This window comes from Stenella coeruleoalba (genome assembly GCF_951394435.1).
Source record: "Stenella coeruleoalba genome assembly, chromosome: 13".
Classification (NCBI taxonomy): Eukaryota; Metazoa; Chordata; class Mammalia; order Artiodactyla; family Delphinidae; genus Stenella; species Stenella coeruleoalba.
Genome location: NC_137159.1, coordinates 37,088,833 through 37,102,080, shown reverse-complemented (window position 1 = coordinate 37,102,080; position 13,248 = coordinate 37,088,833). Strand labels below are relative to the sequence as shown.

General features: G+C 36.5%; 1 protein-coding gene across 9 annotated transcripts in view; it reads right to left on the bottom strand.

Annotated features, from left to right (window-relative positions):
• WDPCP (WD repeat containing planar cell polarity effector) overlaps positions 1-13,248 on the bottom strand; it is a 270,466-nt gene that overhangs the window by 137,135 nt on the left and 120,083 nt on the right. For all 9 annotated transcript variants that reach the window (XR_013830956.1, XR_013830957.1, XM_079940325.1 and 6 more), the window contains 3 exons: positions 7,275-7,389; positions 4,882-5,015; positions 1,181-1,372 (listed from right to left, as the gene is read on the bottom strand). Coding sequence is in view for 7 of the 9 variants with exons in the window: in XM_079940325.1 (XP_079796451.1) it covers positions 1,181-1,372; positions 4,882-5,015; positions 7,275-7,389 (441 nt within the window). In the remaining 2 variants the exon portion in view is untranslated. The remainder of the gene's footprint in view (positions 1-1,180; positions 1,373-4,881; positions 5,016-7,274; positions 7,390-13,248) is intronic.

Here is a 13,248-nt window from a genome sequence, read left to right as displayed (position 1 = left end):
TTTATTCAGTTAGCTTCTGGACCCAAGATCAATAAAATGGTGGGCATGACAGGAACTGAACAGGAATAAAGCACTTCTTTATCCTCACAAAATCCATACCTGAAGCATTACAACTGGTATTAGTTACTACAACAAATTGGAAAAGTTCCAGAAAAAGGTAAAATAATTAGTTAAAAAGGACTCTTCAGTCTTAAAAGATAGCCTGTAAATTTATAAAACCAGAAGAGGTAGGTAGAGATAGAGAAAACTTGTACTTGTTCATTGTATCTCAGAATACTAATTCTGAAAAATTAAAAAACTTAAAGCCTAAAAGATAATGGATTTAGAGAAAATACAGGAACATACTATTTTACCCAAGCCAAAACATTAAAAAAAACAGGTTGGAGGAGGTTGCTTTTTTTAAAATTACATAAAAAAAGAAACAGAATTTCATACTCAAAGTACTGATGCAAGGTGAAAATAGCCATAGGTTCGTGATAATGAATGATGATGGAGAACCACTGTCAGGAATAGATAGGGCAAGATCTTGTCTGCACCTCTTAGATTAATCCTTTTTGTGCTCCTGTCCCAGGCAGGAAACTAGACTGAGAAGGCTGCTCTCCTAAAGCCCTCCTTACAAATCCTTGCCCCAGCCATGGTTTGGCACCACAGTCTTGCAGAAAATAGGCATTTGACTAATGTTTGCTACCTAACTAAAGTTTAAAGAAGGTGATTGATAACATAGCTTCGATAGGCATGAAATCATGAGCAAACAGTAATGACAGTACTAATAATGATAATGACAAGAATCACAATAATAATTGAGAGTTTAATATATGTAGTTATTGCTCTAAATGCATGTATTATCTCATTCATCTTCGTTAACTTTATTTTTCAAATAATGAAACCATAGAGGTTAGTAATCTGCTCAAGGACAGAGAGCTACGTAGTGGCAAAGCTTGGATTTGAACCCAGAAGCTTGTGCTATTAATCACTATGCTATTCAGGCAAGTCCTGAAACTGTGTATCCTCCAGATGTGATACTTTAAGGGATCCCATTTCATATGTAATTGCCTTTGTTGAACATTCGGAAAATAAATTACATGTTTTTAAAAGTATTCACACTTATTTCAGAATAGAAAACTAATAATCCTACTTTATTTTCTCTTCAATAAAATGTATAGATTTGCTTTAGATTTACCTCCAGTCTTCCTTGAGCATAACCCAGGAGCAGCAGATTGGCTCTGTCTTTCTCAGAAGAAATGGGGGCCCAAGGCCAAGCATCATCACTGACCAGTGGCCACCAGCAAACAACTATATCTTGAACACAATTGATAGCTAGACGACGCTGTGTTGTCCTGTTTACTGGGCCAGGGATTTCATAATAGGAAATCTAATGGTTAAAAAAAAAAAAAAAGCAGACAAGGATCATTTTTAAAATGCAAAATCCTCAAAGTATTGCAAAAATTAAAGCATCTGTAAATGTAGATAAATGCAAGTAAATATGCATGTTAAACATGTGCTTAAGGAGGTGTCAGAATTTACCAAATTCTTTTGACACATATATAAAAAAGACATATGTTCAAAATTCTCCCCATTTTTAGCAGAGGAAAGGAAAAGGAGAAATGTGAGTTAGGGAGGAATTGGCCATAGCAATCCCAATCAATACCAAAATGTACAGTCATGGTTGCTTGACAGTATCGACCTACACATAGGATTTAAGACCGGCTATATTAAATGACAAGTTCAGTATTGCTGACCAAGAGTGTCTGACTACTGTTTAAGACATAACATGTTAACAATGACTGAATGACTGACAACAATAAAAGGAAAAACAACTTGAGGCAAATATCACTTTAAAGAATATATGAGACACATACACAAAAATTCTGCATAAAGGGATAAGTCACAGCATCATGCTGCATAAAAGTTTATGCAGCTTCTGAGAATTATGCTTTTCTTTCTTAGGACGGATTTGTAGAATTTATTATTCAAACTATGTTATTTTGGAACATGGTTATTTGAAAACATAAGCACGGCACCATCTGGGTGACACATGCCAAGGAAATATAGATTGCACCGTATTTCTGCTTAAGGAATTAATGGAAGGTTGATAGCTTGGAAGCCAAAAAAAAAAAAAAAAACTATCTTGCCATTGCTGGTCAGCAATAATCGAACCACTTTCTGGGGATTAAGCGCATGGCTAAGCCTACTGGACCAGACACTAGCAAAGGGCAGGGGGTCTTCTTATCAGAGAAATGCTTCTGGAGCCAGTCTCACTACATGACAGATTGCTTTCATATTCCTGTCTGCAAGGCAACAAAGGATGGCAGTAATGCGATAATGCCAGAGTGCAATGGGTGTTAAGAACCCGTTGCATTTATGTATTGTATTTAGTAAATAATCAGGCTCATCCAAATTGTGATCTCACCACTCAACCAAGGCCATTAAAATCAAGGTTAATGCTTTAATAATCCTCTGCTATTTTTTTTTAATATGGTCAAAAGGAACCCTTTTCTATTTGCATGCCCATAATATTATTGACCTCTTCATCCTCTGAATGCACATCAAAAGGAACTGAAATCAAAGTAATTACCAATGTTGTTCTCTCATGGTAAACATTTAACTCCTTGCACTGTCCCTGTCCCTTCACTGTTAAATAAATTGAATTGGATTTTTAAAATGTAGACAGGAAAACCCGTTAAAGGTCAATACTTTCAGGATATTTCCCCTACATTTTTCTTTGCCAAAATTGTTTCAATCTAAAAGGATTAAATTATGGTACAGCTGTAAAGAAAAGCAGAATTATAGTACTCTACACTATTTCCTTGTTTTAAAATCCAAATGGGCAATGACAGACAACACAGATGTACTTTATGCTTTGAAGTGCAAATTCTTATATTTAAGCTCTCAATATCACTATTTTAACTAGCTATCTTCTTAAGAGAAATACCACAATGGAATTGCTAAGTCCTTAAAAATATAGCTACATTATTTTGATGTCCTACCTGCCATGTAAACATGTTACTTAAGAATTTCTAGATGAGAACTGGCACTTTCAGTCCTCACATAATGCAAATCATATATGTTATCTGAAATTTCATGTTTGCTATGAGTATTAATGGCATCAGTGTTCTATCACAATGGTCAGGAAGGCAAGTGAAATGAGTAAGTTTCTTAAAACATCCTTCCAATGAACAAATGGCAGTTTTTACTAAGTATTTAAATACCTATATTTAAAATACTGAACCAGAAAATGATATCCATGGGTTTTCCAAAGGGAAGCAGGCTACTTCTCTAATGTAAAGAAATGACATGGAGTGCTCATGGAGTGCTTAATTTCTCAAAGCTAAAGGCAGAATGAATAAACAAATAAGTAACCCCCTTATTCAAGGTATAGGGCCCATATACTCGGTCTATTTTTTACATCTTTTCATCAGAAAAGATGACATCCTGACAGTTTCTCTCTGCTCTCATTAACGGGGAGCTAATATCATTCAGCTGAGAAGACTTTGCCAAATTATCCACCACACCTAAGATGGAGAAACTAGTCATACAAAATGTTATATAAATGCATTAAAAACAGTTACTTGAGCTAATGCTTGAGCTAATGCATACTGGTGCATTTTAAAGACCAGTATTAGTAAATAAACAACATTTTAAGTAAATCTACAGTTAGCCATTCTGGGAAAATAATATCCCATTAAGAATGCTAAACCAATTTTTTTTACTAAACAAAATATATGAATACCACTGATTTTCAGTTTAAAAGAATCAATATTATACAAAGTGTTATAGAAGCTCCACAAAGTTGGCAGACAAAACCAAATTTTAGTTTATTACCACAGTGAAACACTTATTTAATGTATTTTATCCCATGTTAAAAATCTTTTTTGTAAGAGTAGATTTTTCCACTAAATAAAATTAAATCCTCCCATACCACCACCACCTCAGTCACAATAAGAAATAATGCAAAAGGGCAAAAGGTTAGGTTCAATACTACTTTTCAAACACACACACAAAGTTGACTTTTAAGAATCTTTGCCCTTGTTACAGACACTCTAGGTATGGTGTAAGTGTGCATCTTGTTTAAGGAAGCTGTATATCAGCCCCGTTCCCAGTGAACTGTCTCAAATCCACGTCACAGAGGCTGGATCAATCTTGCAAACACAAGTCCTTGCTGAAAAGAGGCCTTGAACTGAAACAGCCTGGAAAATGTATTAGATACTCATCCTACCAGAGAGTATGCCTTCCAAGCAGTTAAAATGTAATGTGGCAAAACTTAAATTAAATACATCATTTAAAATAAAAATCCTGCCTTAACAGATGTAAGGTCCCTGATACAAGGAAACAAATTACCTGGAGTTACTGAAGGGAGAGATACTAACACAGGAAGGAGATTTCTTTTTGCATTTTTCTCCACAGTTAGAGTTGGGTGTGGGGGGCGGGGGAGTCTTCCCACTCTTCGTTTATTACACATTTCTATTAACCTTTGAAAGTGCCTTCTTCTTTCTTTCTTTTCTTGTGAAATGGAAGCCAGAGCAGCTACCCTTGCCTAGAAGGATGATACCGGGTCTTAGGGGAAAATGAGAATGGTGTATATACTACCACTAGCAAGAAAACCATTTTCGAATGTATAACTTGCCTCTATTATCTGTCTCTGACTTCCGTAAGTACTATATAAATTACTCCAAGCATGCCACTGTTAGACCCCCATAATGAGAGTGAAAAAGAAAACTCTGGATGGCCACTGTTTCTAGTTGATCAAGCTTAATCTTATAATAACTCTGGTTTTTCTGAAATCCAGAATCATTCAATAAAAACAAGCATAACATCAACTCATGTGATACTCTAGCATACCTTAATAATTAACAATATGACTATATAAAATGAAATCTCTACCTTATAATCCAAGGCTGAGAGTTTTTCCAGTCTTTTGTTTATATCAGGAGAACCCATCTTCTTGGTAAACTGAATAAAACATAGTTTGTTTTGTGCCAAAAATGATAAGATGATAAAGCTGTCTGTGAGAAGAGCTTAAAAAAAAAAAAAAGATTTGATAATACTAGCAAATACTAAGTTGGAATAAAATAATAAAGAATTAACAGTTTCTTCCACTGAAATGTTACAAAAAACTATTTTCAGAAGATAAATGAATATTAATTGAAATAACTAAAGTCTCCTAAATACCATTATGACATTTTACAAAGATAATAAAGATACTGGGAATAAACAACAATCATCAATCTAATCATGCATGGATTTGATACTTTTTCTTTTTTCCTAAGACCATTTCAATATACACTGATGTTTGGGGACAACCTCCAAATAAGATGTATTTGGAATAGGGCTAAGAAAAGCATAAAATAAAGACCGTTTCACATCTGAATGTAAAGATAAAAACGTTCACTTTTATTTGTGCTTAGCCTTTAATCCTGTGTTTATATGATATAAACCATCTGAGACTAAATTGGATCTATTAGGGGATACAGATCCGTGTTCTCCACCAATTTTTAAAAAAATTTTTCATCAATGAATCTTCTTTCTGAGGGTATACTAGTTGAATGAAATAAAGCATATTATATCCAATACACACATTATATAAAATAATATTTGATAATGAAGAGTAGCAAAAATATTTCTACAGCTTTATTTTTAGAGCACACAGGTAGATAATTAATATTCATAGGTTACATAAAGGGCCGTTAATGTTATAAAAATTGTTGATAAAAACATATAGTAGGAATTTGAGAAATGTTTTATATTGTTCCCAGCATAAAGAAATTATTGAATGTTTTATATATTTTTCTTTACTTCCATACCCTGACTGTGCAAGCAGTAACCAACAGTATATCTACACAATTACAGGAGAATCTGGAGAACTGCCAAGAAATCACATTGTTATCATGGTCTCATGAGAGTGTATCATTTGTGGTATAAATAAAAGAAACAAGTGAAAAAAGATATCTCAGTGACATGAATAGTGTTGGAAGTCTCCTTTTAATTCTTATGGAGGAGAATCAATATGACAAAATCATCACAGCCACTATTTTCTTTGCAGTGTCAATGAAGGGGTCAATTATTAGACATATGAAAATGGAACCTCTTCCATAGGGAAGCTTGCTTAGCACCATGATCCTATAAGGAAAAGGAAATGGCACACTTATAACCTTAACACCAGCTTTCATTATCAGGAATATGGCTAATGATAGCCAACCTGCAGAGTGCTTTTCTCTGCAGGATTTATTCAGAGATATTTATTCAGAGATAGCTAGTGAGCACACACAACAGAAGGAAGGTTTCTGTAATCTAACCTCTGTCCTTTCCATTAGATCACACTTTCCTTTGATTATTCAATTAAAGATACTGACAATTTTCAATCTCTAATGATAATGCAATCTGTTTCTTAGACCATTTTTTTTACCTTGAATTAAAGAACATAATCTTAAAACTTCAGGAGTCAGCACACCGTAGTGCAAAGAAAATGGGCTTTGCAGCCAGAACCTGGGTTCAAATCTCAACCTAGTCATTTTTGGGCTAGTCCTTAGTATCTCATTAGTGGTCATGTTCCTTAGTATTTCAGCTTCAATTTCCTTACCCATAAAATGGAAATAACTATACCTTATAAGGAATAGTTTTTTAAATTAAATGATATACGTAGGTTAGCACAGCATAGAGCCTTTTAGGAATTAATAAATGTCAGTACCCTACTTTTTCAATTACTGGCTTAAAGTCTTTTTTTATGTGCTTCGTAGCAATTATGTACTGATTGCGGTATCACTTAATGGGATTCAGATTTATCTAGTATATTTGGCACTGACTTTTGATATTTATAAATACTGCCCAACTCTCTCAAAAGTTAGTATTCACAGACTGGTAACAGAGAATCTTCCTAACAGCCAAAACACAGGTTTTGTTTTTGCTTTTGTTTTTTTTACTGGTGGCTGTGTTGACAAATTTGGGTTATTTATTATTCAAAATTCATGTGAAAATGAAAAATATCTGAAATGTCAACACACCAAAAAAAAATAAACACCTCTTTTGAAAATACATTCACATTTTTTTAAGCAAAGAGTGAAAAATACTCAAGGATATGAGCCTAACACTTGACAAAAACTTTGATATTAAATATTAGTCACAACTTGTATGGGTCCCAGGGGTTGTAACTATGCTATTACAAGCAATTACTTGTGTTTTCAAGTCCCCAGTGGTAATAATTAGTCTACCTGTTGACACACTATTTCTCCTGCCCCACTGTTAATGCAGGCAATTGATTTGCACACGGGGGTAATTACCATCACTGATGGTGTCTGAGATGAGCTTCCCCACCAGGCTTCTGTCAATCACCACTTTCTCCAGCTGCGGCCCGGAAAGGCTTAAGGACACCAGCACACCTGAACCAAAGAGAAGCTAAAACCAGGGAAAGGGGGAGAGGGGGAGGGAGATATACTGAGAATTAGAATCTTTTAAAAATCTCTCTCCAAATGCACAACTTATACAGATATTTACATGTGCATCTACACCATGGAATTATAAAGAGCTTTTCTTCTTCAAAAAACAATCACTGACATTCTGAGTAAAAAGATACAGGTGGTTAAATGATGCAACACAATAAGGGCACTGATTAGTGCTATATGCAGAAACTGAATTTAGTCCATGTTTATTAGAAGTGTAATCTTCTAAATACTTATAAAATAACCGTGTGGAAAAAACTACTTTGCACTGCATTCAGAAATGTGATGTGTCTTCAACTGAAATGTTTTCAAAGATTACTATTTATATCAGAAATTAAAAGATTTCTTAAGCTTTGAATAATCAATGCTACACATTAAATAGAGAAAAGATGCCATCATTACAATATTAACAGCAAGTATTACCTTTTTTTTTTTTTTTTTTTTTTTTTTTTTTTTTTTTTTTGCGGTACGTGGGCCCCTCACAGCTGTGGCCTCTCCCGTTGAGGAGCACAGGCTCCGGACGCACAGGCCCAGCGGCCATGGCTCATGGGCCCAGCCGCTCCGCGGCACGTGGGATCCTCCCGGACCGAGGCATGAACCCACGTCCCCTGCACTGGCAGGTGGACTCCCAACCACTGCGCCACCAGGGAAGCCCTACAATTTATTTGGAATTTAAACCGCACTTCTACAAATAAAGATCTTGTCTAAAATATTAAAATACATGTAAATCAAGGCAATTAAAGTAAAATGTTAAAAAATTCATAAATAAATACCACATACCAGAAATAGCTTCTCAAGGAGATATACAGTAAAGTAGGCAGGCTTTATTAATATTAGCGTTCACCCAACCACCCAACAAAAGATGTCTGGATATCACCATTATGGTTTTATACTGCTCCTTTCCATTTGTGGCAGCATAATTCATTCATCTCCAAATGTTTAAAACTTCTGAAAGGACTATGCATATGTGTATGCTTGTTATCTATGAGATTATGAAATATCAACATTGGAAGAAATTGTTTCACCTTCACGGCAGCAGACTCAAAGCAGATGAATCATGGAATAGCATATGGTATAGAAAGAAAAAAACCAATTGTCAGTAAACTAATCATGAACATGCCAGCCAAACCTAAAGACAACTATGATTTTAAACAAAACAGGGGACTTCCCCACCTACCTAAGCATCATGTCCCAGCTAGAGAGGATGATTCTGTGACAAGACATACTGTGACATGTGTGAGAGATGAGCAGCATCAGGGACCATGTTCATAAAAAAAAAGACCATTACCCCCCTACGGTCTAACAGATTCCAGGCACATGAATCAGAAAAGAAACTGAAGGGTCCCACATGACTTAATGAATTGCCCATTTCATGTTAATGCCCCCAAAGTGGGGCGGAGGGCAGGGGAAAGGAGAATTTAATCAACTTTATTGGTCTGCGAGACTAATAAGAGAAGGCACATTTGTTCCAAGAATTTCAAAATACTTCACAAATTAATTAATCTCTACTGAATTATGAATTACATCCAGCCCTGCCATATACCTTGATGACAAACACTGATAGTTCCCTTTTAGGGAATTCCCCCATAACAATATAACATATTATATTATATAACAATATATTATATAATAATATAATGTGGTCTTTACTCCCTACATTCTCCCTTCTCAGACAGGGAATCTTAGGGTCATCTTTCAGATCTAGTTCTCCCCTTTATAATAGCTTTTTTCTCCCTTCCTCATTTATTCAAAGCACCTCAAATACCTGCCCTTTTCTATTTATTTTTATCTACTAAAACTTTATACCTATACTCTTAAGCATCTCTTTTCTTCATTATCCACTGATTACTAGCTCCTTATGGATACTAGCTAGGCCACTTTTACCTTTGTATCTTCAGTGCCTAAAACAATGCCAGGCACACAGGAGGTGCTAACTAAATGTTTAGAGAAAGAATCATAATAGGATCACAGGATCAAATAATTCATAGTTAGAAGGAAACCTGGTCTAATCTTCCACTCCCACATGACATGGAAGTTCCTCTGCAGCATCCCTACAAGCATCCTTCAAGCATCCAGCCCATGCTTGAAAACTGCCAGTGACCAGAAGCTTATTACCTTACAGGAAAGCTGTTCTACCACTGGAAAGTTCTAATCAATTTAAAGATCATTCCTTCATTTTTTTCATTCAACAGAAACTGAATGTTGATTATATGCCAAACACTAAACTAAATTTAGTGGCTCAAAAGTGAATCAAATATAACCCTTAAAATAGGTTAAATATAGGTTAGTAGAGAGAGGTAGGGATATAAGCAAGTAAGTGTAATAATGCGTTACTGGTCCTATCATAAGAATACATACTGGGTAGACTGGGGGGACTAAGAAGAGGTGGCGATGCTTGAGCTTGAGGTGAAGGCTAACACCACCTTCTAAGAACTTCTACAGTAGCCCCAGTTTCTCTTCAATAGTGCTCTTTTTAAATATTAAAAGATAATAACATAGTGGTTAAGAACATGGACTCAAATCAAAATGAAATCAGCACTGGCTCTACCTCTTACTAGCTGTGTGACCTTGAGGGAGTTACTTAACTTCTGTAACTTCATTTCCTCCTCTGAGACGAGATATAATAATATCTACTTCATAGGATGAGGATTAAACTACTATTTACAAACAGTATTTAGAGTAATGTCTGGCACATAGTAAATGTCTGTAATTATAATTATTGTTATTATTATTCAAACATTACTCACATGTTTTCACTATACCATTTACCATCTCTGAACACATTCCTCTGTCTTTTTTAAAATCTTGTGCCCAGACTGGGCTCGATGTTAGATATGGAACACTAGACTCCAGGTGAGTTATAACCACTACAATTTTTTATCACTTTTCCTATTTGCTCTGATTTAACAAGGATACTGTCTCCAAGATATGTGCAAGTTCCTTCAGAACTTTGGAATTTAATTTGTCCAAGTCCCAAATTTGTTGTTCCTTATTTTGTGCTCTCACCACAATCATCATGAACTAACCCTCATCTCCTAATAGAAATTGCTTTTTCTATGTATGAGCACTTGTTATGTTATAAAATTAATTCTAAAAGACCACTTTTGTCGGATGGAGATGGAAAGTGCAACTGTGATAGTACGTAAAAGAGGGAACTTAAGCTGGAAAGGATCTGAAGGGGAAGTGTCAAGGCATAGCAGGAAAGCATACATACATCAGTAGATAAATGATATACACATGGAGATAGGGGCAGTGATTTGGGGACTGTGGATCCTGCTCACTGAGCATGGGCATTCCTTCAGAATCTTTCTCAAAGGATGGGTGCAGCCACTAATGCATTCACTCATTCATTCCACAAATGAATATTTAGTATTTTGTATGACCCAGGCCCTGTTCTAGGCACTGAAGATACAGCACTGAACAAAACAGACAATGTCCTTGCCCTACCTCCCTTCAGGAAGCTTGCATTTGAGTGTGGACACAGAGAACAAACAATAGTTTTAAAATAATGTCAGAAAGCAATAAGAACTACAGAGAAAAATAAAGCACAATATGGATGGAGGCTTTAGGAGGATGCTGTTTTAAGTAAATGACCAATAAAGAGAAGTAAAAACGCCTCCCTGAGGAGATGACATTTGAGTACAGATCCAAATGAAGTGAAAGAACAGGTGATATGATTATTTGGAGAAAGCGAGTTTGAGGCAGAGAACAGCAAATGCAAAAACTCTGAGGTTAGAATGTGCCTGGGACAACTGAGGAAAGGTAGGCCAGTGTGGCTTGTGGGGAGTGAGTGAGAGGGATATTCAGAGGATGAAATTAGCAAGATAGTCAGGGGCCAGGTTACACTGGACGTTTCTGATGAGAAGCCATAGGGTTTTAAAAAGCAGAGAATTATAATTTATGTTTTAAAGAGGGATCAGGGCAGGGCTTCCCTGGTGGCGCAGTGGTTGAGAGTCTGCCTGCCGATGCAGGGGACACGGGTTCGAGCCCTGGTCTGGGAGGATCCCACATGCTGCGGAGCGGCTGGGCCCATGAGCCACAACTACTGAGCCTGTGCGTCTGGAGCCTGTGCTCCGCAACAAGAGGCCGTGATAGTGAGTGGCCCCCGCTCGCCGCAACTGGAGAAAGCCCTTGCACAGAAACGAAGACCCAACACAGCCAAAAATAAATAAATTAATTAATTAATTAAAAATATATATACATATATATAAATAAATAAAGAGGGATCAGGGCAAGAGTAAAAGCAAGGAGACCATTAGGAAGCTATTGCAGTGGTCCAGGTGAGAGAAGGTGATGGCTTGAACTAGAATGGCAATGCTAGAGGAAACAGTATGTCGATAGATTTGAGATATATTTTAAAGGGGACTTGCTGAAGAATTGGGTGTGGCATACAAGAGAAAAACTCAAAGGTTTTTGGGCTGAGCAACTACGTTTACTGAGATAGGAAACACTTGAGGAGAAGTAAATTTAGCTTGGGGGAATCGAGGGTTTGGTGTGGACATGTTAAGTTTAAGGTGTCTATGGACATATAAGTAGAGACATCAAGTAGTCTGAAGTTCTGGGTGAAGTGGTGGCTGGAGATTATATTTGGGAGTCATCAACAATGTAAAGGTAGTGTTTAAAGTCATGGAACTGAATAAGCTCTCCTTAAAAAGTGAGTGGAGAGATCATAAGGGTGGGGCCCTAATCTAATTTGACTGGTGTCCTTATAAGAGCAAGAGACACCAGAGGGCTCTCTTTGCATGTGCACACACAGAGAAAAGGCCATATGACAACGAAGTAAGAAGATGGCTGTTTACAAGTAAGGCAGAGAGGCCTCATCAGAAACCAACCCTCACAGCACCTTGGTCTTAGACGTCTAGCTTCTACAACTGTGAGAAAATAAATTTCTGTTGCTTAAGAAGAAAAAAGTGGAAAGAGAGAAAGAGGTCCAAGGTCTGAGCTCTGGGACATTCCAATCTTTAGAGGTGTTAAAAGATCAGGTTAGTCCTCTACTGACACCTAGTTTGGGTACTCATTAGGATCAAGGTATGTCCATCATTTCAGATTTCCAAATGTCTTGTGTCCTAGCAGTATCCCTAACACCAGATTTTGGAATAAGAAGGTATAAACAAATTAATAAATTAATTAATGCATTTTTATAAAACAACCTGTGGGGAAGCATAAGGTTTCCAAGTACACTGGTGCCAAAGATATTCCTGAATATAGTAATGGAGATAACCAGAATTAGGGGAAAAAAAGTAGTCTGAATCTCAGGAAAAGAATATTCTAGCCCAGACCGTAAAGTATCTCCACCTGTTTCCCCAAAAGGTTAGTTCTTAAGCTCTCCAAAATGGAAAAAGCCTATGTAAGATTTGGCAGGACAAGAAGGAAAAAGGGCACCAAGATACTGTCCTACTCCACTACAAGGAACTGGAGAATTCAACAGCTCAGAAAATGAGAAAGAGCAGACAAAGAAGCAAAGGGAGACACCTCCAGAGCACATTTGAGTTTGAGAAGAGATCCACAGGATGAATAAATGAGAGGGCCCATGGGATTTCCCAACATTGTTCCAATTTTAATGTCGTTCCTTGTGCAGAAGATGACTAAGGCAAAATAGGAACTGAAACTTTTCCTTTTCTCCGATACCCTGTCAGACAGGAAGTATCTTCCTTGCTAGTTCTGCTCTGACCATGTTTCTTCCTATTGCTTTTATAATTTTTTCCTTCTCATTTTCTTCAATAAGCTCATACCAGAGAGGTGTGCTTTCTCTTTAAGAAACTAAGAAATGATTCCCATGATATTCAGATGGTTCTTCAAATTGGTTTCTCTTAAC